The sequence below is a fragment of the Microtus oregoni genome, unplaced genomic scaffold (genome assembly GCF_018167655.1).
Source record: "Microtus oregoni isolate MIOR12 unplaced genomic scaffold, Mior012 000012F_ref0000307, whole genome shotgun sequence".
Lineage (NCBI taxonomy): Eukaryota > Metazoa > Chordata > Mammalia > Rodentia > Cricetidae > Microtus > Microtus oregoni.
The window spans coordinates 53,259,804-53,282,490 of record NW_024543071.1 but is presented as its reverse complement, the minus strand read 5'-3'; the positions used below and the strand labels follow the sequence as shown (position 1 = coordinate 53,282,490).

General features: G+C 54.4%; 3 protein-coding genes across 5 annotated transcripts; 1 reads left to right on the top strand and 2 right to left on the bottom strand.

Annotated features, from left to right (window-relative positions):
* Nucleotides 1–17: 17 nt before the first annotated feature.
* On the top strand, nt 18–2,533 carry LOC121454230 (protein tyrosine phosphatase receptor type C associated protein). The gene is made up of 2 exons (XM_041661486.1): nt 18–647; nt 1,742–2,533. The coding sequence occupies exons 1-2, from the start codon at nt 645–647 to the stop codon at nt 2,345–2,347; spliced, it is 609 nt and encodes a 202-aa protein (XP_041517420.1). The 5' UTR covers nt 18–644; the 3' UTR covers nt 2,348–2,533.
* A 104-nt stretch (nt 2,534–2,637) lies between these two features.
* On the bottom strand, nt 2,638–9,564 carry Rps6kb2 (ribosomal protein S6 kinase B2). Of its 2 annotated transcripts, none has more exons than XM_041661402.1 (15): nt 9,351–9,564; nt 9,042–9,082; nt 8,826–8,946; nt 8,482–8,550; nt 6,523–6,670; nt 5,188–5,245; nt 5,011–5,111; nt 4,795–4,885; nt 4,622–4,712; nt 4,402–4,509; nt 3,859–3,921; nt 3,671–3,748; nt 3,473–3,577; nt 3,269–3,381; nt 2,638–3,043 (listed from the first exon to the last, which is right to left on the bottom strand). In XM_041661402.1, the coding sequence occupies exons 1-15, from the start codon at nt 9,426–9,428 to the stop codon at nt 2,854–2,856; spliced, it is 1,455 nt and encodes a 484-aa protein (XP_041517336.1). In that variant the 5' UTR covers nt 9,429–9,564; the 3' UTR covers nt 2,638–2,853. The 2 variants fall into 2 exon arrangements, with proteins under 2 accessions (XP_041517336.1, XP_041517335.1); XM_041661401.1 differs by having other exon boundaries at nt 3,473–3,580; nt 9,351–9,557.
* A 2,441-nt stretch (nt 9,565–12,005) lies between these two features.
* Carns1 (carnosine synthase 1) lies at nt 12,006–21,554 on the bottom strand. Of its 2 annotated transcripts, XM_041660669.1 has the most exons (10): nt 21,495–21,554; nt 21,103–21,129; nt 19,143–19,416; nt 18,387–18,476; nt 17,655–18,142; nt 17,245–17,419; nt 17,073–17,158; nt 16,215–16,446; nt 15,833–16,113; nt 12,006–13,592 (listed from the first exon to the last, which is right to left on the bottom strand). In XM_041660669.1, the coding sequence occupies exons 2-10, from the start codon at nt 21,103–21,105 to the stop codon at nt 12,366–12,368; spliced, it is 2,856 nt and encodes a 951-aa protein (XP_041516603.1). In that variant the 5' UTR covers nt 21,106–21,129; nt 21,495–21,554; the 3' UTR covers nt 12,006–12,365. The 2 variants fall into 2 exon arrangements, with proteins under 2 accessions (XP_041516603.1, XP_041516604.1); XM_041660670.1 differs by lacking the exon at nt 21,103–21,129 and having other exon boundaries at nt 21,495–21,545.
* Between the last annotated feature and the right edge of the window lie 1,133 nt (nt 21,555–22,687).

Here is a 22,687-nt window from a genome sequence, read left to right as displayed (position 1 = left end):
GGCAAAAAGGGTGTGAGAGATGGGTTAGTGGATAAAATCACTTGCTAAGCAAGCCTGATGACCTGAACTTGATCCCTGCAATCCATGATAGAGAAAGATCTAACTTCCGTATATACCCACATGTGCAGGCATGTGCAGAGTTGATTTGTTTTCCGGAGACAGGGTTTCTCTGTGTAGTCCTGGCCATTGTGGTACTCTGTAGATCAAGGTGGCCTGGAACTCAGGAGATCTGCCTGCCTTTCCCTCTTATTTTGATTTCTAAAGGCTAGTCCGGTACACACCTTTAGTCCAAGAACACTTCAGGGGTAGAAGCAGGAGGATCACCTTGAGTTCCTGGCCAGCCAGAGCCACACAGTGGATGTCCTGTTTCAGTTAGATGCATACTTCCTCCCTTTGGAGTTCTGGTCTTAGATCCTGTGGCCACAACCTCACCTAGAGAGGCCTGGGAAGATTTGGTATGGGTCTGGGGATCCATAGGACCCATGAGGGTCCTATGATAGGCTAGAGTGGGTGGGGTGTTTCAGGCAGGAAACGGAAGTGTCAGTAACTCCTACCAGCTACTATACTTGAGCGCGCTCCGGAGCTCACTTCTCACTAAACACAGCCAGTCAGAGGTGGGTGCCCGTGCAAAGGCCATCGGATCAATGGTGAGCTGTGGAGCCCTCTGGGTTCTTGGGGCACAGGGGGCTAGGGATGGGTTTTCAGGATTTCAGAGCTAAAGGGTCCCCTCACAAGAGACCTGGGGTAGAAAAGCCCAGGACTAACATGGGGTGGAACCTGGCCCTCACCTCAGAGCTGGGCTCCCTGGAATTCAGGGTAGGTCCTGCAGTACTTCATTCTAGTTGTGGCCTTACTCCAAGACCCTTGGACTAGTCCCTCATCTGATCCCCTCACGAGCTGAGTTTGGGTGTGACTCCTTCCCTGGAGCCTGGTGTGCTAAGGGAGGCTTGCACCCAGCACCCCTCCCCCACCCCTACCACACCCCCACCTTTGTTCCAACCGCAGGCTTCCTTTAGCTATATGTGCTGCCCCAAACTGAGTCTTGGCCCTGCACAGCCTGAGGCCCTCCAGGGCAGAACGGGGAGCTGAACGGAAACCCTGCAGCTGGGGCAGCCCCATGGTTGAGAGGAGGGGCTTCAAAGATCCCCCCCCATCCTAGGACCAGTCGACCTCTGAGTTGTTCTATATACCTCCATCATGGCCTCCAGAGAGCCACCTGCTTCTTGGGCCCCCAGCTCCCTCCACTGCCCAGGCAGGCCATTTTAACACATTTAGCTAATGGCCACTAAACATCTAGGCGCCACCATGGCTTTAAGTGGTGTCCTCTCCCAATTCCATCATCTAGGAGCTTATTCTGATGGGAAAGGGAACAGAATAATCCATTTCTCTCTGGTGTGGGATCTGATGGGAGTAATTAAGGGGCCGGTTAGCTGTAGAGGTCTGGTGGGTCTCAGCAGGGTCTCATTGGCCATGGCAAGCAGGCAGGCTTGAGGCTGTGGAAGTCCTGCGTCTGAGCAGAGGGCCAGCCAGTGCACAGGCCTCAGGCAATGGCAGACCAGGGGCAGTGACTGCAGGGTTGAATTGAAGGCAGTCACACTAGAGCAAGGCCTTAACCAAATAAGGGCTGGGGATTTTCTGCTTGACTGTCCCTGTTTTGCCTGAGGCAACTAAGGACTGTGTCAGAAGAGATCAGAGATGGTTGGTTTCATCAGTAACAACTTCTTCCTGCTGTCTCCCACAGGCTCTGCCTGGTACCCTCAGATTTAGGGTGCTGTTAGCCCTGCCCGGGGCCCTGGCCTCCGGGGTAGGCACAGAGGATGGTGCAGGCTCCAGTGCTGTCACCATCATCCTGCTGTTCCTGCTCCTGCTGCTACTTGTCACTGCCCTGGCCTTCGCCTGGCATCGCCTAAGTCGTGCCTCGGGGGGCTACTACCACCCAGCTCGCCTGGGTGCTGCGTTGTGGGGCCACACCTGCCGCCTGCTCTGGGCCAGCCCTGCAGGCCGCTGGCTTCGGGCCCGCACTGACCTGGGATCCCCAGAGGAACCAGGGCAGCAAGAGGATGAGCAGGATGCAGAAGAGGATTGCATGATGGACGGTGGCCCTGAGGAAGCTGGTCCCCAGGAAGAGGAGCAGCGGTGTGAAGCCAGAGCTCAAGCAAAGCAGGCCCCAGCAGCATATGACACAGACAGTGAAGGGGGCCTGGGCCTCAGCTCGCAAGGTCCCGTGGGCTCAGGCAGCAGTGCTGAGGCCCTTCTGAGTGACCTGCACGCCTTTTCAGGTAGTGCGGCCTGGGATGACAGTGCTGGAAAAGCAGGGGGCCAGCGCCTTCATGTCACCGCACTGTAGGAGCCAGCCTGCTGTCCTGTCCCTGCCCCAGCCTCTGACTGTCTCTTTCCATGCTGTCCTGATGAAACAAAAACCAGCCTGGACCATCATCATCCCCCGCAGCTTCTCAGACTGCCACCCCGACCAGTTTCCCAGAGTGTCCCCCTCCCCTCCCCAGGCACTGGGCAGATACTGAAAATAAAACTCCTTAAGTCCTGAGGTCTGGAGTCCTTCAGCAACCCTCCTCTTCCTCCCCTCCCTAAAGGGCCATTCTGGGGTCCTGGGATCCAGAGAAAGCTACTCTGCCATGATTCAGTCCTTTAATTCTCTAAGGGCACAGGTGAGGTCCCTTCTGGCGGGATGGGCGTTAGACCCGTGGAGAGTCGCTGCCAGGGCTGCACGCTGCAGCCCTCCAAGTGCATGATTACAGGGCTCAGCCACCCAAGAGAAAAACACCCAGGTGGGAGGCGGCTGGGTCCTCACAGCCGACAGGGAGCAGGCCTCAGGGCTGCCCTCATCCTCTGTTCTCAGCGTCCTGGGCGCCCACGGCCCTTCTTGGATTTCTTGGTCCCTGAGGGGGGACGGATGGGAAGAGGGGCAGTGCTTGTGGGTGGTGGTGGTGATGGTGGTGGCAGGAGTGGAGGTAGAGATGGCTCCATGGGCTCTGGTGGGCCAGGGCTGGGCCGGAACCCCTCAAAGGGAGAGAACTTGAGGGGGCTGCAGGAAAAACCAAGGCAGAGTCAGAGCCTCCTAAGCTTAGGCAGGAATACTGGCAGTAGGCCCACAAACTGCCGTTTTAGCAGCCCGTTGCAGATGTACAAGGACTGGGGTCCCGCGGTGGGCAGGAGACTGAGGCTAGCTCTAAAGAAGAGCTTGGCCAGCAAAGGTAGTCTGTGCTAGAGAGACCCACCCCAGTCACATGCCTGCCCTGTCCCTGGGTACCTGATGGGGGTGCGGGGGCTGCTATTAAGGCGCCTGGGGGAACGCAGCTTGGGCTGGAAAGAGAAGCCCTCCTTGATGCTGTCCAGGACAGAAGGTGCCACGTACGTGAAGCCCTGTGGGGAAAGGCCAGGTCAGCCGATGCTTGGCACTTCCAGTCTCTGGCTACAATTCCTGCTCTGGTCCCCATACCCCCCACGCCCTTACCAGGAAGGCTTGGTTGGCACTCTCACTGAGGGCTGTGTCATCCGGACTATCTACTGGAGTCTGCCGTGTAAAACGGGTATCAAACTGGCTCACGTCCTCTTCTGACTGCTGTGGGAAGATCCATGTTGAAAATTAGGGGGATCTAAAGGGCAGGGTCTCCACCTGCCATGGGGGCTAAAAGGATCCCCAGATACTCACCAGACTCGGCCTAAAGGGAGGGTCCACCCGGCGGGCCAAGAGGTCATCCCAATTGATGTGCCGGAAGAAGGGGTGCCTCTGAGGGTGAAGGGTGCCCAGGAACATGTCAGAGACTCACCTTGCCTAGCTCCCTGGTTTAGCCTGCTTCATCCTCTGGCCCCAACTCCTTATGCTATCCCCAGACTCACCTGCACCTCAGCAGCATCTCCTGGGCCACCCCCAATTCGCTGAACGGGATTCCGCTTTAGAAACTGAAGAAGCAGAGAAGAGGTGAGGGTGGATGCCTAGTCTCCAGAACAGGGAGAAGGCAAGCAGAAACAAGGTATAGGCTCTGGAACATGGCCTCTGCCCACTGAACCCCTCAATACTTCCAGAGCTGGGTTGAGTGCCCTCTTCATGAAGCCGTGGCAAAGCTCCTGCTCAAGGCCACCTCAGAGGGCTTAGGATCTACGTGACACTCCTCCCCTTAACAGGATGATAATGGCGTTTCTGATGGAATACGGCTAGCTCACAAGAATACCCTGCTGCTGAAGACAGACCCAGGACTGCTCGGGGCAGTGGTGAGGCTCTCAGAACCCAGGCCTGAACCCAATGCTCCTATCATTTCCAGAGGCAAACTGCACAGGATGGGCCTGGCCTTCCCCAGGGCCTAAGGACACTCAAGCATATGTACAGGATTACTGACAGGGCTTAGGGGAAGAGATGGGAGCCTGGACAGGAGGGAGCCCCACCTTTTTGACAAGGTCCCGGGCATCCGGGGTGAGGTAGGGGGGCAGCACCAGCTTCCCTTTCATGATTTTATCCATAGTTTTCTTTCGGTTCTCTGCGGTGAAGGGCGGCTGGAGGAGGCAGAAGGTGAGAGCAGCCTAGGGAGTCTTCCCACCCAGTCCTGCCCCAGCCTGGAAGGGGGTCTCCCCAACACCCACCCTCCTCCCAAGGAGCTGGACTTGCCGATCCAGTGAGCATGTCGTACATCAGGGCCCCCAGGCTCCACCAGTCCACTGCCCGGTTGTGACCGCTGCGCACTAGAATCTCTGGGGCCCTGGGAGGCAGGTGAACTGTCAGTAAGGGCAAGCCCTCTTTGGTTATTCTCTCAGACCCAGGGCCAGTCAGGTGCCACTTACATGTACTCGATGGTGCCACAGAAGGTGTGCGTGATGGCACCATCATGAATGGACTCTTTGCAGAGTCCAAAGTCTGTCAATTTGATGTGGCCTGAGAAAGAACATTAAAAGGGATAACACGGGGTGAAATATGGCCCAGGCCTACGGGTGGGTTCCTCAGCCCTGCCCTGCAGACCACCAAGAAGGGGTGTAAGCATGCGCCTGCAACAAGCTCACCCTGGCTGTTGAGCATGATGTTCTCCGGCTTGAGATCCCGGTAGATGATGCCTTGGGAATGGAGATGGCCCAGGGCCAGTGTGATCTCAGCCAGGTAGAAGCTGCAGAGACAGGACAAGGTGAAGGTAGGGCAAAGGTGGAGCGAAGGCAAGGACAAGCACCTCCCCAGAGACCCACCAGGCTGTGTCTTCTAGGAAGATGCCTTCTCGCTCAAGATGTGTGAAGAGTTCGCCACCTGTGACACAAGCACAACAACGGCTGTGTACTCAGGCCCAGCCCTGCTGCTGCCTGTCAGTTTCTTCTAGAGAAAAATGGGGCGTGTAGATCCCACCCTACCTGCCTCCCAGAGCTGCCGTGGGGACTCAATTCAATCAGCAAACATCTACCGTCGCCTACTCACTCGGTGCCTGGCCCTGTGCTGGGTGAAGCTGGGGCAGAGTTGAGGAGACCCAGCCATTGCCCTCAGGATGCTCAGTCTGATGGGGAGACAGACATGCGCACAGCGCTCTAGGATGCCAGGCACAGGTAACAGCTCTGAGAACTTCACCACGGAAGCTAATCTCAACACAAAGATGGAGAAAGGGCAGCGCAGGCATGGCTTTCGGGGTGTCGATATAGTGAAGAAGGATGCCGAGCATGCATTGAAGCTCATGGGGCTCAGCTGGTACTAGAGAAGCAGGTAGAAAGAGTGGGCCTCGGTCACCCTTGGTAAGCAGTGGTGTGACCAAAAAGGCCAAGGCTTCGTTTGGGTAGATGCGTGCTCTAGGAAGATGGCCTTTGCAATTAGTGGAGGATATACAAGAACCCAAGTGGGCTAGACCCTCAAAGCCAGTTTAGAAACAGACTTGCTGGGTATGGTGGCACATGCCTTAATCCAAGACAGGGACAAGGAGTATCTTTGAGTTCTTTGTGGTAAGTTCCAGGTCAGTCAATGCTATACAATGAGACCGTGTCTCAAAAGGTCAAAACAAGTAGGTATAGTGGCACATGCCTTAAGCCCAGCGCTCAGTATGTAGACACAGTCAGATCTCCCGAGTTTGAGGATCTGAATTCAAGATGGATCTCCTGAGTTCAGGGCCAGCAAGGTCTACATAGTAAGTTCCAGGCAAGCCAGGCTACACATAAGCAGACCTTGTCTCAAAACAAAAACAAAAACAAAACCTTATAGAAACAGTAACTATCCATGAGACTTCCAAGATGAAGAAGGATGCAGCTAGATGGGGACCTGGCACATGGGGGACAGGCAGGAAAGGTAGCAAAACTGGATGGAATTCCCTCCGGACATCTAGACAAACTCCCACCAGACCCACACACTCCACAAACACTAGGCACTGGATGGATGTTTGCTGAATGAATGAACAAATGGAGGACAGACAGATGGACATATGGCCAGGCATGGTGTTAGAGCCTCCCAGCCATCCTCCACCACACGTCTCTCAGGATTCCCTAAGTCTTCATGCTCCCCATGCTCGACTCCTGCTCCCCACTACTCAGCCTTGCCCACACACCTACCACTGAGGCACTCCAGGATGAGGTAGAGTTTGCCACCTGTCTGGAAAGCATAGGCCAGCTCCACAATGAAGGGATGCTTCACAGATTCTAGAATGTTCCGCTCAGCCCGGGTATGTGCTGTGTCCTTGGCATTGCGTACAATCTTGGCCTAGAGACACAGGACTGGGTTAGAAGGTGAAGTACCAGAGTGATTTCCTTTTGGCTCTGCTGTTTTACTGTTTTGTAGAACGTTCAACCCCAGTATTCAACCATGTTGGTGTTCTAGTAAGTACAAGGAAAGTCAGGTTTCAAATATATATTAAAATACAACTTGGGGCCAGGTGGTGGTGATGCACACCTTTAATCCCAGCACTTGGAAGGCAGAGGCAGGCGGATCTCTGTGAGTTCGAGGCCAGCCTGGTCTACAAGAGCTAGTGCCAGGACAGGTTCCAAAGCTACAGAGAAACCCTGAGTCAAAAAAAACCCAAAAATACAACTTAGTTATATAAGAGTCTAGACTCTAGGTCTGTGTAGACATGGACATGCAGTGATGTCATGATCATCTCATCAGGACAAGATGACTAGAGGACTGGAGACAAGGCTCAGATGTTAAAAGTACATGCTATGTAATCATGGAGATCTGAGTTCAAATCCCCAAGTATCCACATAAAAAGTCAAGGGTGGGGGGCTGGAGAGATAGCTCAGAGGTTAAGAGCACTGACTGCTCTTCCAGAGGACCCGGGTTCAATTCCCAGCACCCACATGGCAGCTCACAACTGTCTGAAGATCTGGTTCCAGGGGAACTGACACCTTCACACCAATGCACATAAGATAAAGTTAAATAAACGATAAAAAAAAAATGTTTAAAAAAAAAGTCAAGGGTGAAGCTGGGTGGTGGTGGTGCACGCCTTTAATCCCAGGACTCAGGAGGCAGAGGCGGCGGGCGGACCTCTGTGAATTCAAGGCCAGCCTGATCTACAAGAGCTAGTTCCAGGCTCTAAAACTACAGCGAAACCCAGTCTCGAGAAAAAAAAAAGCCAAGGATGGCTGTGTGTGCCTGTAACCTCAGCACTGTGGGAGGTGAGACAGACGGATCACTGGGGCTTGCTGGCCACCGGCCCAGCTCCAGGTCAGTGAGAGACCCTGTCACATGAGAATAAGAAAGTGATAGAGTAGGGGATCTTATGCTCCCCTCTGGCCTCTATCATGTATAAATCATACATTAGTTTAAGATGATTAGGATTTGCGAAAGATCGTTTGTCAGTTGCAGTGAAAGGCTGCCCCACTACCACACCTGTCTCTTGCTTCTCAGCCACAGCCCTTCTGCCATCTTTTTTTTTTTTTTTTTTTTTTTTTTTTTCGAGACAGGGTTTCTCTGTAGCTTTGGAACCTGTCCTGGAGCTCGCTCTATAGACCAGGCTGGCCTCGAACCACTGCCTGGTCCTTCTGCCATCTTTTGCCACTCAAATTTCTGTGCAATTCTACTGCTATGAATAGTAAACCTTTTCAGGAACTGGTTTATCCTCTCAGTTTCTCAACCTTGACACTCTGTTTGTTGTTCAAGACAAGATATTATGTAGCCCAGGCTGTCCTAGACCAACTCAGAGCCTCCTCCTGCTTCATCCCTTGAAGTCCTGAGACTACAGGGTGTATCCTACCAAATTCAGCTGAACTACTGACACACTGAGCCAGACAAGTCTTTGTTGTGGGTTCCTATTTATCTGCCTCTCTACCTTCTAGTCACCGAATGTCAACTGCACTTCCCCTACTAGTCCTGGCCATCAAAACTTGCCAATGTGCCCCAGCAGGCAGGTTGCTCCCATTCAAGAATGACTGAAAATCAGTACGTGAAACAGCTACTAAGCCAGCAAGTGACAAGATAGAATTTGTCTTCATCATGTTCACAGCTGTCCTTCCAAGCCTGGAACAGGTTGTGGGGTGGTAGCAACTCAGCATTTGCTGGCTGGGCAAATGGCTCACCTTTCTCAAGACTTTCATGGCGTATATTTTCCCCAAGTTGGTGCCTTGCACTTTTCTCACCTGGAACACCTGTAGGACAGGGGAGGCAGGATCAACATTCCTCACACATCCTATTTTCAAGGAGCCCCACCCTAAAGCTCTAGGACTGGGACCAAAAGCACTAAACTCAGCTCAAGGGTGGAGCACTTAAGATCTCTATCAGATTGAGAGGACCTGCCCTTCCCTCCCTCACGTTTCCAGCTCTAAATCCCTTCAGAGGCTCCACACAGAAGCCTATTGGTGTGAAGGATGGTCTGCTGCCCCAGGCTAGAGCTGAGGTCACCATGAGGGGAAGAGGTGCGTACCTTCCCATAGCCCCCCTTGCCCAGCACACTCAGAAGCTCAAAGCAATGGGGCCCGATGCATTCAGGGCCCAGGTTCACGCTGCTCTCTGTCAGCTCCACTTCTTCATAGTGTCCCACCGTCCTAAAGACACAAAGTTAATGAGAGCAAGGCTCGGGTGTACCCCAAGTCCCATCCCCTACTCCGAGCCCCAGGCCCCCAGAAAGACCCTCACTCACTCCAGGCCAGCAGCCCTCAACTCGCCAATGGGACACACCTCCTGTGAGAAACCAAGGGGTAAGAGCCATGGAGATGCAAGAACATCTCCCAATCCAGGAGGAACTGCTTGACCCAGGGGAAAGGACCAAGAATGGGAGACAGGAATGGGGAAAGGGTAGGGAAGAGCGACCAAGGGCAGAAAGGGAAGACTGGATCCAGGGGCTGAGGCTGGATCTGGGAAGGATGGGGCACTCAGAGTAGGGAGTGCCGTGCCTTTGGTTAACCGGCTGGACTCCCGGGTCCAGTCGTGCCCGGTGGGAAACACTCACCGCAGGGCTGAACTCCGGCTCGCCCTCGCCCTCGCTGCCTTCCTCGGTTTCCAAGTCTAGGTCAAACACGGCGGCCATGGCTCCGCCGGCCCCGCCGGCCCCTCGGCCCGGACCAGGCGGAGTTCTGACTGACAGCCCCAGGCTTGGGCGTTGCGTTATCTCTCCGCGACGGCAGCCGCGCGCGCTGATGACGCAAGGTAGCTTCGCCCACTCTCTCGCAAGCCCTTTAGCCAGGCGGGGAGGGAAGATGGCTGTCGCAAAGTCTCTCGGGAGTTGTAGTTCCCGAGAACTGGACACGCCATCCTGCAGCCTTCTGAACAGGCTTTACTAGACTGTCTCTTCCTAATCCTGCTCTCTGGGTCCGCACCCGACGCAAGCAACGCAGAGCCTCCTATTTTGGCTCTGGGGCAAGTTCGAGATTGAATGGGCAGAATCACAGGCCCATGCAGGTTTGAGTTAAAATGGCAAATCGTCAGCTGTTCTTGGAGCTGAGTTGCCAGGCAAGTAGTGACTGCCAGGAACCAGTTGACTGTATTAGGGACACTCCCCACAATCTCCCTAAAGCTCACAGACCCTGCAGGTCTGACATTTGCTGGGTGACTGCCTGGGCTTTGTTACCAGGCTCCCGTTCTGAAGGACTCAGCAGACTGAAATAAATATGGCCTTTTATGAACTTAAGCATAGTAAGTGTTCCTGCTTCCTGGTTCAGAATAGGTACTTAAATAGAATGTGTTTGAAAGGCCAGGCGGTGGTGGCCTTTAATCCCAGCACTCGGGAGGAAGAGGTAGGCGAATCTCTGATCTACAGAGTGAGTTCCAGGACAGACAGTCTACACAGTGCAACCCTGTCCCAAAAACCCAAACCAAACCAAACCAAAGCAAAAGAATATGGTTGAAAAGATGAAGGAGAGCTGGTGAGATGGTTGGGCTGGGGGGTGGGGGGATGGGAGGGTGGAGAGGTTGGAGGGTAGGGGGGTAAGGGGTGGGGTGGGGTAAAATCACTTGTCACACAAGCCTAACTACTTGGGTTCTATTTCAGACCACATCTGTGATTTTGGATTTGAGTCTGTCTGGATGGACCTTCCCACTGCACGGAGGAGGCCCCTTGTGATGCAGGGTGTGAACTCAGATGTACAGAACTTATGGTGTCCAGGCCACCAGAGTGTTTACTATCTGGATGTGACATAGGACTGTAGTTCAAGCAAAAGAAAACCTCAAATTTAGGCCTAGATGTTAAGTATAAGGGAGGCCCCTGCCAAAGTTCAGCCCAGGGGCTCAGACAACGAGGTGTTTTTCCTACCTCTCCTTCCCTCTCCCCAGCTCCACACACATTGAACCTGGGCGGGGCACTGTCGGAAACAAACCTAGCCCAGAAACTTCACAAGTCTTTATTGGGTTAGCTGTCCACAGTTCCCGTGCTGGGCAGAAGCAGGCGTTTTCAGAGTAGCTTCCCAGAATGCAGAAGGCGGTGCAGACAGAAGTCCTGTAGCCAGGCTAGTTAGGTACCCAGAGGGCAAAGCAGCGGAGCTGGTACAGAACGTGTGGGGTTCACCAGAGGAAGGTGTCAGGAGTCCAAGTGCTGCTTCTGAGTGGGTAGGATCTGGAAGCTGAATGAGTGTGTAAAATAGTAAACAGGCCGGGGTGGTGGTGGCGCACGCCTTTAATCCCAGCACTCAGGGGCAGAGACAGGCAGATCTCTGTGAGTTCAAGGCCAGCTCCAGGACAGGCTCCAAAGCTACCAGAGCAAGACTGTCTCAAAAACAAAACAAAACCCAAAAAGCAAAACAGTAAACAGAAAAGGCTGGTCTGTGCATCCTGTCTACATCTGCTGAGGTAGGACCTTGGAGGCAGAGTCGACTCTCTGAGTCGGCTTCCTCATCTATGACACGGGGACATTAGTGTCTGTCTGGAGGTGTGAAGGAAGATGGTTATTCCTACTGCTCAGGCCACAGTCACAGTGAAGCACTGCTGGACATTTTCAGCAGGCTTTACAACTATCCTAGACTTTAGACAGGAACGCTAATCTCAGGTTTCATGGGCTTTGACCATGGACAGAGATCCACGTAGGTTCCCTCCTCCTAAAGGTGACATGAAGAGACAGACCTGAAGGGGTGGTGGGGAGGACCTGGGTTTGGACCCACTGCCATCTGGGCTGGGCACGACAGTGTGGACATGAAGCTGCTGTTTGTTAGCTACTTAAAGGCTAGAGTGTCCCAGGCTTTATCTTTTAGGCCACCAATCAGCTCTCATTTCATGACACGGAGAATTCTTATTAGTTATGAAAGCTTGGCCATAGTTTAGGCTTCTTTCTTGCTAGCTCTTACAACTTAACCTGTTTATCTTCTGTTTTGTCTCAGGGATTTTTAGCTTTTTACCTTTCTTCCTTTCTTTCTTTCTTTCACTGCTTCTTGTGTCTGTCTGGCTGGCAGTTGCCTGGCTTCTGGCCCCAGGTGTGTCCCTCTCTTTCTCCCTCGTTCTCTCCCTCGTCTTCTCTCTCAAGCTTAGAAGTTTCCTTGTACTTATTCTGTCTGCCCACCAGCCCTGCCTAGGTATTGGCTGTTCAGCTTTCTATTAGACCAATCAGGTGCCTTAGGCAGACAAGGTGAAATAACATCTTTACATAATTAAACAAATGCAACATAAACAAATGTAACACATCTTTACACCATTAAAAAGGCAGCAGAAACAAATGTAACTTTTACGTAGTTAAAGTAATATTCCACAGCATAAACGAATGTAACACATCTTCGGCTAGCTAAAATAATATTCTACAACACTAGAGTTCTGGGGATAACTGGGACTAGATGGAGGTTTTGGGGAAGTCAAGAAGACCCAGAAACGTCCAGATACTTGTTTTATGATACTTGAGTCCAGAAGACTATGATGTCAAAATGGCTCTACTGCTCTGGAATAGACCTGAGGCAGAGGAGTATGCTGAACTAGGTTTGGGCAAGGTTTGGAAGGAGGGGCAGGGAAACAGAGCATCACAACCCCTCCCCCTAGCACTTCATCCCTGCTATTTGAAATGAGACAGGAAATGGGCAACTGGGTAGTTGGGTCTGTCAATGCCCAAGCCCTGACAGATGCCCAGCAGGCGGAGACGGGCCTCAGCAGGGCTGGACCCAGCACAGGCCACATTGCAGTAAGGCTCCTCATACTGGCCAGGTATCAGGGCCTCCTCCAGCAGGTTGAGTCGCAATAGACCCTGGTCATGGAGGGCTTGCAGAGTCTCTCGACTGCTAGGGGAACTCAGCATCTCGATGTGCTGGGACACCAGGCACATGATGCCCACCAGGTAGCCACGGGCACGAGGGTGGGCAGGAAGGGCTGGCTGCAGGCCACAGGCCACCATGGCAGAAGCCAGCAGCAAATCCACACCATAGATCTCCAGGATCCAGTCTCGAAGGTAGAACCCTCCCATGCGTGGGTTGATCTCGATGAGCTTTGGCCCGGCCCCAGTCATCTTGAGCTCCACATTGAAAACTCCATCTAGCAGCCCACAGCCCAGGCAGCAGCGAAAAGCTGCCTGTACCAGCTGAGCCTCCTGCTCTGGTGCTAGCCCAGTGGGCATGCAGGCTGCAGTCTCCGTGAAGCCAGGCAGCCTTGTGGGGCCATTATCAGAGACAAAAGCAGCCAGCAGCCGTCCACCAAACACCACCAGGTCCACATCGTGCTCTGTGCCCTCGACAAATTCCATCAGCAGCATGGCATTGCCCCAGCCCAGCCCGATGCCTGGGTGGTCAGCTTCACCCTGCAAGTCATGAAGGATCCGGGAAAAGTGCTCGTGGCACTGGGGCCCATCCTTCACCAGCTGCACACCCACTGCTCCTGAGCCAAACTCCAGTTTCATCACACCTGGCAGGGGTACCTGGTCGATGGCTCTCTCCACATCAGCCTCACTCTCTAATGGGCAGCAGGCCACCGCATGGAGGGAGGTTGCAGGCCAGGGTGGGCCTGGGCATCGCAATAGGTGTAGCTGGGTACGGCTCTTCTGCTTTGCCAGGCACATGGCAGCTGGGGGGCTGCAGGGCAGACCCAGCTCACGGCAGAGCAGAGCGGTGAGCACCAAGCAGTCGTCCCAGAAGGAGAAGCAGCCGTCTAGCTTCAGGTTGCGTGCCCGTACCAGCTCAGCCAGCTGCTGTGCGTTCTCCTCATCTCTCCGGTGCTCCGTCACATCGAAGTGGATGAAGGTCTGCACCAGCTGGGAGGCAAAGTGGTTAGGGTCCGATTCCACCAGGTGCAGCTGCAGAAACAGAAGCGAGCAGGAGGAACCTCCGTGTCAGCAGGTGTCGGGTCATGGAGGAGACAGGATGGTGTCCCACAGGGGAGGCTGAATCATAAACACCAGGAGCTCAGAATATGTTTACTGATGACGTGTTGAATAAATAGGAAGTGCAGAGGTGGGACTCCTGCTTCAGACTGGAGGGGCAGGAAGTCAGAAGGAAAAACTTCGGGAGGAAAGAGCAGGCTGGGCTCAAGGGGCCAGGAGCAAGGAGAGAACACCAGAGGGCTCACTAGGACACGCTCACAAGCAGTTCCCCCTTCCCCGCCCTCCCCACACCGCCGCAGGGCTTGGACACAAGCCATCAGGGCTGAGGCTGGAGACAGGTGGCTTGGTTATCACTCATTTTGCATGTTCTAACACTGTGATGTGATATGCAGGACTCCTGAGGGGCCATGTCTCCAAAGCTTGTGGTTTGCTGGGGGAAACACAGACACAAGACAGCTGATACTCAGGGCAGAAGCAGCCACTGATGAGGGGAAGGGGCTATTTGCAAGGTAACTTGGCATCAGGAGTCTTTCAGTACTTCAACTGGCATACACACTATCGGGTAGGAACTGTGATGACAAGGCTGTTTGGGAATTCCTCAAGGACCGTGCATGGTGGGGAAAAAAAGCGAGGAGGCCACTGTGGTGGACTAGAGCCAGCCTGAAAGAGCCTCATCTTTCCTGTTTCAATAGCGATGAGGATGTCTGTTGCCTGGTTAACTCCATATCCTACAATGTGAGTCCCTGCTCCTCCCAACAGTAGAGTTGACTTGAGATCTGCAAACTACTCTTTCGCCCCCACAGGACCCTATGTGCCAAGCTGCAGGAATTTGACTCCAAAGACCTTTTCCCCAAGGCAGAGCTAGACTCCTTACCCACTTGTTCCAGACCTAGGAGCTACAAGGTTTGGCAGTACACACTTGTAATTCCGGCATTCAGGAAGCTGAAGCAGGAGGATTGTGTTTTGAGAGCCAAGTCTACATAGTGAAACCCTGGCTAAAAAATAAAGCATGGAGGGGCAACTCAAGAGAGTAATCCCAGCCCTTGGGAGACAGAGGAAAGAGACTCTCCGAAAGTTCAAGGCCAGCCTGATTTTCCTATTAAGTTTCAAGCCACCTGGGGCTGCAGAGTTAGACCCTGTCTGACATAAATAAACAATCACTCAATAAACAAAAATAAAATAACATGTCTGAAATCCCAGAATCTGGAGATGGAAGTAGGAAGACCAATTCAAAGGCAGCTGCAGCTACATGAGGAGGCTGAGACCACCAAGAGCTATTAAGAACCTGTCTCAAAGATCCCAAACTACTGAGGGCTGGAGAACTGGCTTAGCCACTAAAAGCGCTTGCTGTTTTGCAGAGGACCAGAATTCAGCACCCACATTAGGTGGCCTGGATCCTATGACACCCTTCTCTGGACTCCACGGACACCGGCACACACTTGTGCACATACATACATCAGGCCCCCACACATACAACATACATTTGAAAAAGTAAAATAAATCAGGGCTGGAGGGATGGCTCAGCAGTGAAGAGCACTAGCTGCACTTCCATAGACCAGGTTTGATTCTCAACACCCACACGGCAGCTAACAATTGTCTGTAACTCCGGTTCACTCGGGTTCTAGGGGATCGATGCTCTTTTCTGGCCTCGGTGAGCATCAAGCACCACTTTGGTGCACAGATATGCACGCAGGCAAAACACCCATATACATAAAATAAAAGCAAATAAAATAAGAAAAGAAATGAAAACTGGGGCTCTAGTTCAGTGACAGAGTGCTTGCTCGCATAGAATACGCAAGACCCTAAACTCAATCCCTAAAACAGCAAGGGAAAACAAAAACAAAACAATTAACAAGGTGGTGCACGCTTTAATGTACCAGCACTAGGGTGGAAGAGGCAGGAGGATCTCTGGGAGTCTGATGCTTGATTACATAACGAATCCCAGACCTCTGCCTTCCAAGTGCTGGGATTAAAGGCGTGCGCCACCACAGCCCGGCAGACCCTTTTCAAAAATAAATAGTGATCTGAGCTCCGCGGCTGACCTGGAGTACCACCTGCTTCTGGCACATTCCAGCCAGTCTAACCCACTTATTTTCCTTCTTTGCCTTCTGAGGGGCCTTTCACAGCAACCGGTCCCGCCCCGGCGAGGAGGCCCCGCCCCCACATTCACCAATCAGACCGCGACTTGGGGGTCGGGATCCGCCCTCGCCCACCTTCAGTCCATAGTCGCGCGCAGCCTCCCACACGAACTTCTTGCTGACGCCGCCGGCCCCGATCACCAGCAGTTGCTTTCCTTCCATCAGGTGGCGCCCCGAGCGCCGCAGCATGGTCTCCACCAGCGGTGCTGCCGCCGCCTCCTTCACCGAGCGTCCCAGGCGCGGCGCAGCCCACAGCCCCTCTAGCGCGCCGCACGCCTCCAGGCACAGGCCACTGTTCAGCTTAAGGACCGCGGGGGTCAGCGTGCGGCCGGCCACTGTGAGAACGAAGTCCACGCCTGGGCCGGGCGAGGATGCGCGGACTGAGCATCCCCTCCCCCCCCCCCCCCCAAACCCGGTCCCCACGCCACCCAGACCGAGTCGCGCCTCCAGTGCTCACCGAGGAAGTCGATGTGCACTTGGCGCCCACCGCGCTGCTCAACACTCAATCCGGCCTCCAGGGCCAGCACTGCGGCCAACGCGGCTTCTGCTGCTTCTTTGATGCGCTGCCCCAGGAGCGCCACCTGCGCCGCCTCTTCCAGGCCGCACTGGGCCAGCGCCACCTCCAGTGTTCTCGGCAGGGTGTTGTGATGCCGCGCGAGCTGGTCCCCACGGCCCACACCGCACACCACCTGACCACAGTGCAGCTCAGAAGGGTCTGGCCAAGACTCACCTTTTAAGTACCCCTTTCACCCTTGAGCATCTTCCCTGCACCAAAATACAGGCCCCACCTTCTCTGCACTTCAAGAACTCCTTTCTTCCATCAAGACTTAAACTGTATAAATCACTCTTGGCTTCACACTGGCCATCTGGTCCCCAGATCCTTCGGGGTTATGCTGGCTTCCAGGCCCAGCTCGAAGATTCCAAGCATGCTTGCTCCTACCTGCTATGGCACTCTGGTTTTTCCTAGCCTTAGGGAGTCTCTTGAAGACCCTTCTCATCTCCCCTGGAGTTCCGCTGAGTACCCAGGTCCCCCCAGTTTGGAGCCCTTCCTGTGGGACTGACCCTAAATAGGTTTCTTCTGTAAGGAGGAACATACTGGAAAAGGAATCAGGCCCCTAGGTCCTGAATGGAGGTTGAGCACAGGGGCCGCGGGCTCCTGATAAAGAAGGGATCAGGAGAGTTGAACAGGAAGAAGTGTCAACCTCAGGAGTCCCCTCCCCCACAAAGATCATGTCCTCTCTGCACCAGGCCCTCATTAGATCAGTGGGACTGGTCAGAGCTGGGGAGGACAGGGCCAGTCCTGTGCAATTCTCACCTTGCTCAGTAGGGGCTTATCACCCTGAATCCGACACACCACTGCGCAGATTCGCACAGCCAGCTCGGGGCCAGGTGCGGGACTGCCTGGGGGAACAGGGAGAAGTTAACCGGGAGACGGGGTCTAGGAGGCCAATCTCTGCTCCCAGTTCCCGGCTAGCACAGGCGAGAACCTGGCAAGGGCAGGCGGGCAGGTGGGCACATGGCCTCCACAAGGACACTCTCCTCCTCCTCCAGCTTCTCCAGCAATGCCAGCACCGTGTTCACCACTGCAGACGGCTCCACCCGCAGGTGCAGGCGCAATGCTTGCTGTCCCTGCCAGCGCCAGCCGCTAAGCCTCACAGCCACCTGCAGCAGAAAAGGGAGGACCCTCCTCACCACCACCTCATGGGCCTGAAATGTAGGGTGCTCATGCCACTATTCAGTATGTAAACTGAGGCACAGGGCACTGCTGTGGAGAAATGGGGCAGTGGCAGAGCTGAGGGTTTGGGATTGTTTCCCAGTAGGACCTGGTAATCGTCACATGGGTTCCCTCCTCTGGGTACCCACAAAGACCTCAATGCAGAGAGGGACCTCCTGTTACCTGTGATGCTTCACCCAAGGCCTCGGAGTGCACAAAGGCCTCTATTTCCTCTTTCACCAGTGTTTCCTGGCCCTCCTTCCCACTCAGCTCCACCAGCCGTAGTCCAGGGCTGGCATCCCCTCCCCGAAGCAGCCCTGGAGGCCTATAAGTGAAAGCCAGGGTAGCTGGCACCACCACACCGGTCTGCTGGGACAGCAACCACCTCGTCAACAGCCGGTCCTCCAGCAGTCGTGCCAGCTCCGCTGAGGCTCCTGTGGGGCAAGTGAGGTTCCGAGCCAGCTCTGCCGCCTCCCTGCCATGGCCAGATTCTGGCCCCAGGCCTGCCAGGAAGTAGGTGGCATGCCGAGGGGGAACAAAATCATCCAGGAATGTCAGGCCCCCTGGATAGAAGCTCACGGCCTTGGAGACCAGCAGGGACGCCTCACCCTCTTGGCCTGGAGCTGCCACCTTCATCAGCCATGCAGGGGACAAGCAAAGGAGCATGTTTCCTGTGGGCAAAGGGAAGAAAGTGGCTGGCCAGGGAATGCTAAACGGTGCCAACACCCTCCATCTCCTGCCCAGGTTTCAGTGTCATGGGGGTCAGTGACTCCCAGAACCCACCCCTGCTCAGAGCAGCTGGTCCTGTGGAATGCAGGCAATTGCCATGGTTGGTGGGTATTTTGGGATATGGCCGGGCTAGGGCGGGGCTGCCCTTTCTGTAGGAGAGAGTAGGGAACTTGGGCACATACTCACCAGGGCTCTGGACCCCACCCTCCAGCAACAGAGACAGAAAGGTGCTGGGGGAACCCAGTACGCACAAGGTCACCTCTGCTCCAGGGCGGCCTGAGGGAAGAGAATATCGCCACGTCCACCAGGAGTCCTCCTCTTGGCTGCCCTTCTGCCCATTTTCTGTGACCTCCCCATTCCCACCCTCTCAGAGGACAGAGGGAGCTCAGCATGAAGTGGGAGGGATCTGCCATCCTGCCTTGAGACTGACTGTTTTATCTGCATCTGATCCAGAAGACTCATCCTCCAGAGTCTAACCTGAGTTTGGATTTTGCATGTGACCTCAGAAGGGTCACTGTTTTTCTAAGCCTCAGTTTTCCAGTCTGTATGATGGGAACAAGTTTGTGTTCTAGTTGCAGATCATTTGGTCCACACAAAATTATTCATGACCCACCTGATCTATGAAACAAGGAGGCATCTTGGGATCGCAACTGCTCAGCTGCCTCCATAGCATCTCCTAAGACATCATTCTAGACGTTTCCGCTCCACAGAATATGCAAATGGTACCGTGGAATTCCAGGGAGCAGGGTGGGGTAGGGTGGGACGTGGTGGGGAGCCCTGACCGGGTGTCCTTGGAGACAATACCTGCCTGCCTTAGGCCCTCTGATTTTGCCTTTAGACAGAACCAGAGCCTGGGGGAGACAGCCTAAACAGACAGGGAAGCAACTGGACTGAAGGTCCCTCCCTGTCTCTGGGAGACCCCCTTGTGGAGCCCGGAGGCACCTGTACGAGGTGCCTGGCTGCGGTCCTGGGTCTCAGGAAGGCCAGCTTGCTGCAGACAGCTCTGAAGGAGACCATAGTAGTACACAGTCCAGGCCCGAGCCTCAGCCTCTTCTGGGGACCCCTTGCAGTCCAGGCTAACATCCTGGCGCCAGGGCCCAGGGAAGCAGCCTGTGGGTGGCAGGGGAGCGCCTCCGTTCCATGGTCCTTCCTTTCCATCCAGGTCCTTGGAGCCCAGGGGACAGTCCCACTCCGTACTCAGTGGATCCTGGCAGAGCTGAGCGGGGGCAGAAACGGTACATCTTGGGCAGGATTGGCAAGGGAGCACTTGAAGTCACTTAATGGTATAAACCTGCCTCCCAGTCTTCCCACCTGGCTCCCTTTCAAAGGACCAGAAGAGGGTGGAGGGAAGGCAAACACAGCTAGACGTGGTATCCTGAGGCGAGTCCCCTGATGGGACTGCCGAGCCCCACCCACACTAACTGGCTTTCCAGGGGCCCAGGGTTTGTTCTTTGCATCACTGCAGTCCCAGTTTCACACAGTGCGGACACACAGTAACTGCTCCTCAGATGGTTACTCACTAAATACCTAACCATTGTCCAGCTCTGGTCTCTCTGGGCCTCAGTGACTCATCTACTATCATGGACCTTGCTGTTACCTATTACCCATTAGGTGTATTTATTTTCTATTCATCACCCCTATGCAGGGCCTCTGGGTGAGGACTGAAATCCTTTTCTTTTCTTTTTCTTTTTTTTTTTTTTGAGACAAGGTGTCACAAAGTTCAGGCTGGCCTCAAGCTTGTAGGCGATGGAGCATGGCCTTGAACTTCTGATGTATCTGTCTCTCCTTCCAAGTGCTGAGATTACAGGCATGCGCCACCATGGCAGGTTTACACGCGAGTGCTGGGGCTGGAACCCTGCCTCCTGTAAACTGAGCCAGCCCTCTGCCAACTGCCTTCAACCTCAGTCCCTCCATTCAATCCTTGTTCTTCATTTTTCCTTTTCTTTTTTTGAGACGGGGTTTTGCTCTTTCGGCAAGGCTGAGAACTCAAGGCATTCCACTTCCCAAGTGGAGAGATTACAGGTGTACCCCACTACATCTGCTCTCATGGGGAGGGGGATTAAGCCAGGGCCTGCCCACTACATGCTAGGCCAGCATCCTCTAAACAAATTATAGCCTCAGCTCTGTTTTGCTTTTGTTGTTTTGCTAAGTGGCCCATGCTGGCCTTGAACTGTCAATCCCACCACACCTGGCTAAACATCTCTACAGGCGTATGGTGTCCTGGCACTGTCTTCTTTGCAGGAAGTCTGACACCCCGTCCCCTCTCTGAGGCTGGGAGTCTCAGCATGATAGAAATGGGGACATCACTCCTTGCAGTGTCTGGGCCTATACAAGCCTGGAAGCTGGGCCTGTCTTTCAGGAGATAGACCGAGCCACCTTGGACAGGTTGTTTCTTTCTCTGGCTTGGTTAGCTCTCACCTGGATGCCTGGTGCATGACTTATTCCCACCCCATTGGTTCCAAAGAAATATCTGGCCTAGGGGGGGATCATCTATTGGTTCAGAAACTGTAAGCTATGCCCCAGACATCCAAGGTCTGGGTCTCAGACCTTCCATGCATCTCAGGACACCAGGGCTGAATTCTTTGTGTCCTTTCCTAGAAAAGTACTCTGATGTCACGGACTGTAGGTTCATCGCTGTGTCCCCAAACCCAGACCAGTCCTGGGCACACAGGTGGTAGTTAATAGGTGCTATCGGAATGAGGAACTGTCGTTGGGCTGACAGCACCTACCTCCTGGAAATAATGTGGCCCAGGAGTGTGCCATGTGCACTGGGTAGGGGTCAAGGAATGGAGCTGGTTATGGGGTGGGAGCTGTCAGAAGCAGGACTCTTTGGGTGCCAGTTCTTGCCCTCCCTCTATCCAGGGATTTGGGCCTTTGTGGGAAGGGACCACAAGAGACTCACCATCTTGGAGGTGGAGAGGCTGAGAGACTAAGGGACAGAGAGACAAAGCAGAGATCAGGGCAGCCAGGTCCCTAACAGACCTTTCAGCCCTGAAGACTTTAAGGAACCCAGATACCCTCTATCCTATCCCTGCCCCACCCCCACCTCAAGGAAAAAAGAGACTCTGCTCCATGGGCCCCAAGAGCCGTGCACCTCTGAATCCTCCATCCCACCCCACCCCCGTGTTACTCCAGCTATACTGGGGTGTTGGCTCAGCCCCTGCACCCAGGGTCCCTGTGAGTATGTAAGGTTAGTGTCCAGCTCTACAGGTTCTCAGGGTCCCCAACCTGCATTCCCACTTATCCCTGCTCCCTGCTTCCCCTGGGGTAGGACAGGAACCAGGAACGGGGTACCTGCTGGTAGCAGCAACTGAGCCAAGTTGGGCAGTCGAGCGAGCGGGTAGGCAGAGACCAAGGGAGTGCAGCAGTGGTGGCGGCACTATTGCGAGTGGTGTGCCCTTATATAGTGAGCCTGGCCATGCTGGGGCGGGGCAGCCTGCATTCATGCCAGGGCCCCGCCTCCCCCTTTCCCTTGCGGCCCCTCCTCTCTGCACCTCAGGCTTAGGACAAGGGATTTGTGGGCCCGAGGGTGTTGGGATCCGACAACTGACAGAGGTAGTTCACAGGACAGAGGGGTACCCTTGGACACAGCCCTGATCCCAGGCAAAGACTGTCTAGACACAGACAGATCTACAGTGAGATCCACAGGGAGAAGGGAGGAAAAGCCGAGGGTGATCACGGTGAGGAGAGGCAGTGTGGGGAGGACTGAGTCCAGCCTATCACTGGCACTGACTGCCTGGGTTTGGGTGCAGGCTGAAGCCTATCTTTAGTTGGAGCAGAGCGCCTGGTGCTCCCAGCCAGGCAGCTGTCAATCCTAATCAGGAGCCCCTGGCTCCCGGGGACACTCTCTCACAGTGCCTCCTGAGTCAGGGTCTCTGCCTATTAGGTAGCATGAAGGCAGCCCAATAAAATGCTGGTGTGAAGCCAGTAATACACTGGTTTCCATGTCAGGGCCACCAGCCAAGAACAGAGCAGGTTACACGCACAGTCTTCCTGTGAACCACACAGTCCTACTCGGAGCTCGTGCCATCTGCTGTGTGTATCATTTACCTGAGCTCTGGGCTCAGGATCTGGACATCTGCCCTTCACTTTCCTTCTGGGGCCAGATCCACCGCAGGGTCTACCCCCCCCCCCCCATGGCCTCTACCTTCCCCCAAGCACTCTGATCCTCCCTCCTCCGCTTAGCTTCCCAGAACTGTATTGTTCTCAAGAGCAGCTTTGCAAGGAGAGCATTAAGGAGACCCAGCACACCTTGGGGACAGAGGTAGCAGCTTTTGTAGTTTGCCAGTGAGTGAGGACACAGTAGCCTGTGAGGGCCCCCTGTCTACCTCTCAGGAAGGAAGGTGGCTTATCCAGGGCTCCCTAGTCCTGCACGTCAACCCGCTGGACTTTTCCTGCTCCAGGTCCACACCCTAATTGTCACCATTCTGATTCCTACAATAAGGGGAGCCACCCCAGGAACCCCACCCACTTCCTTGCTGTAAGTA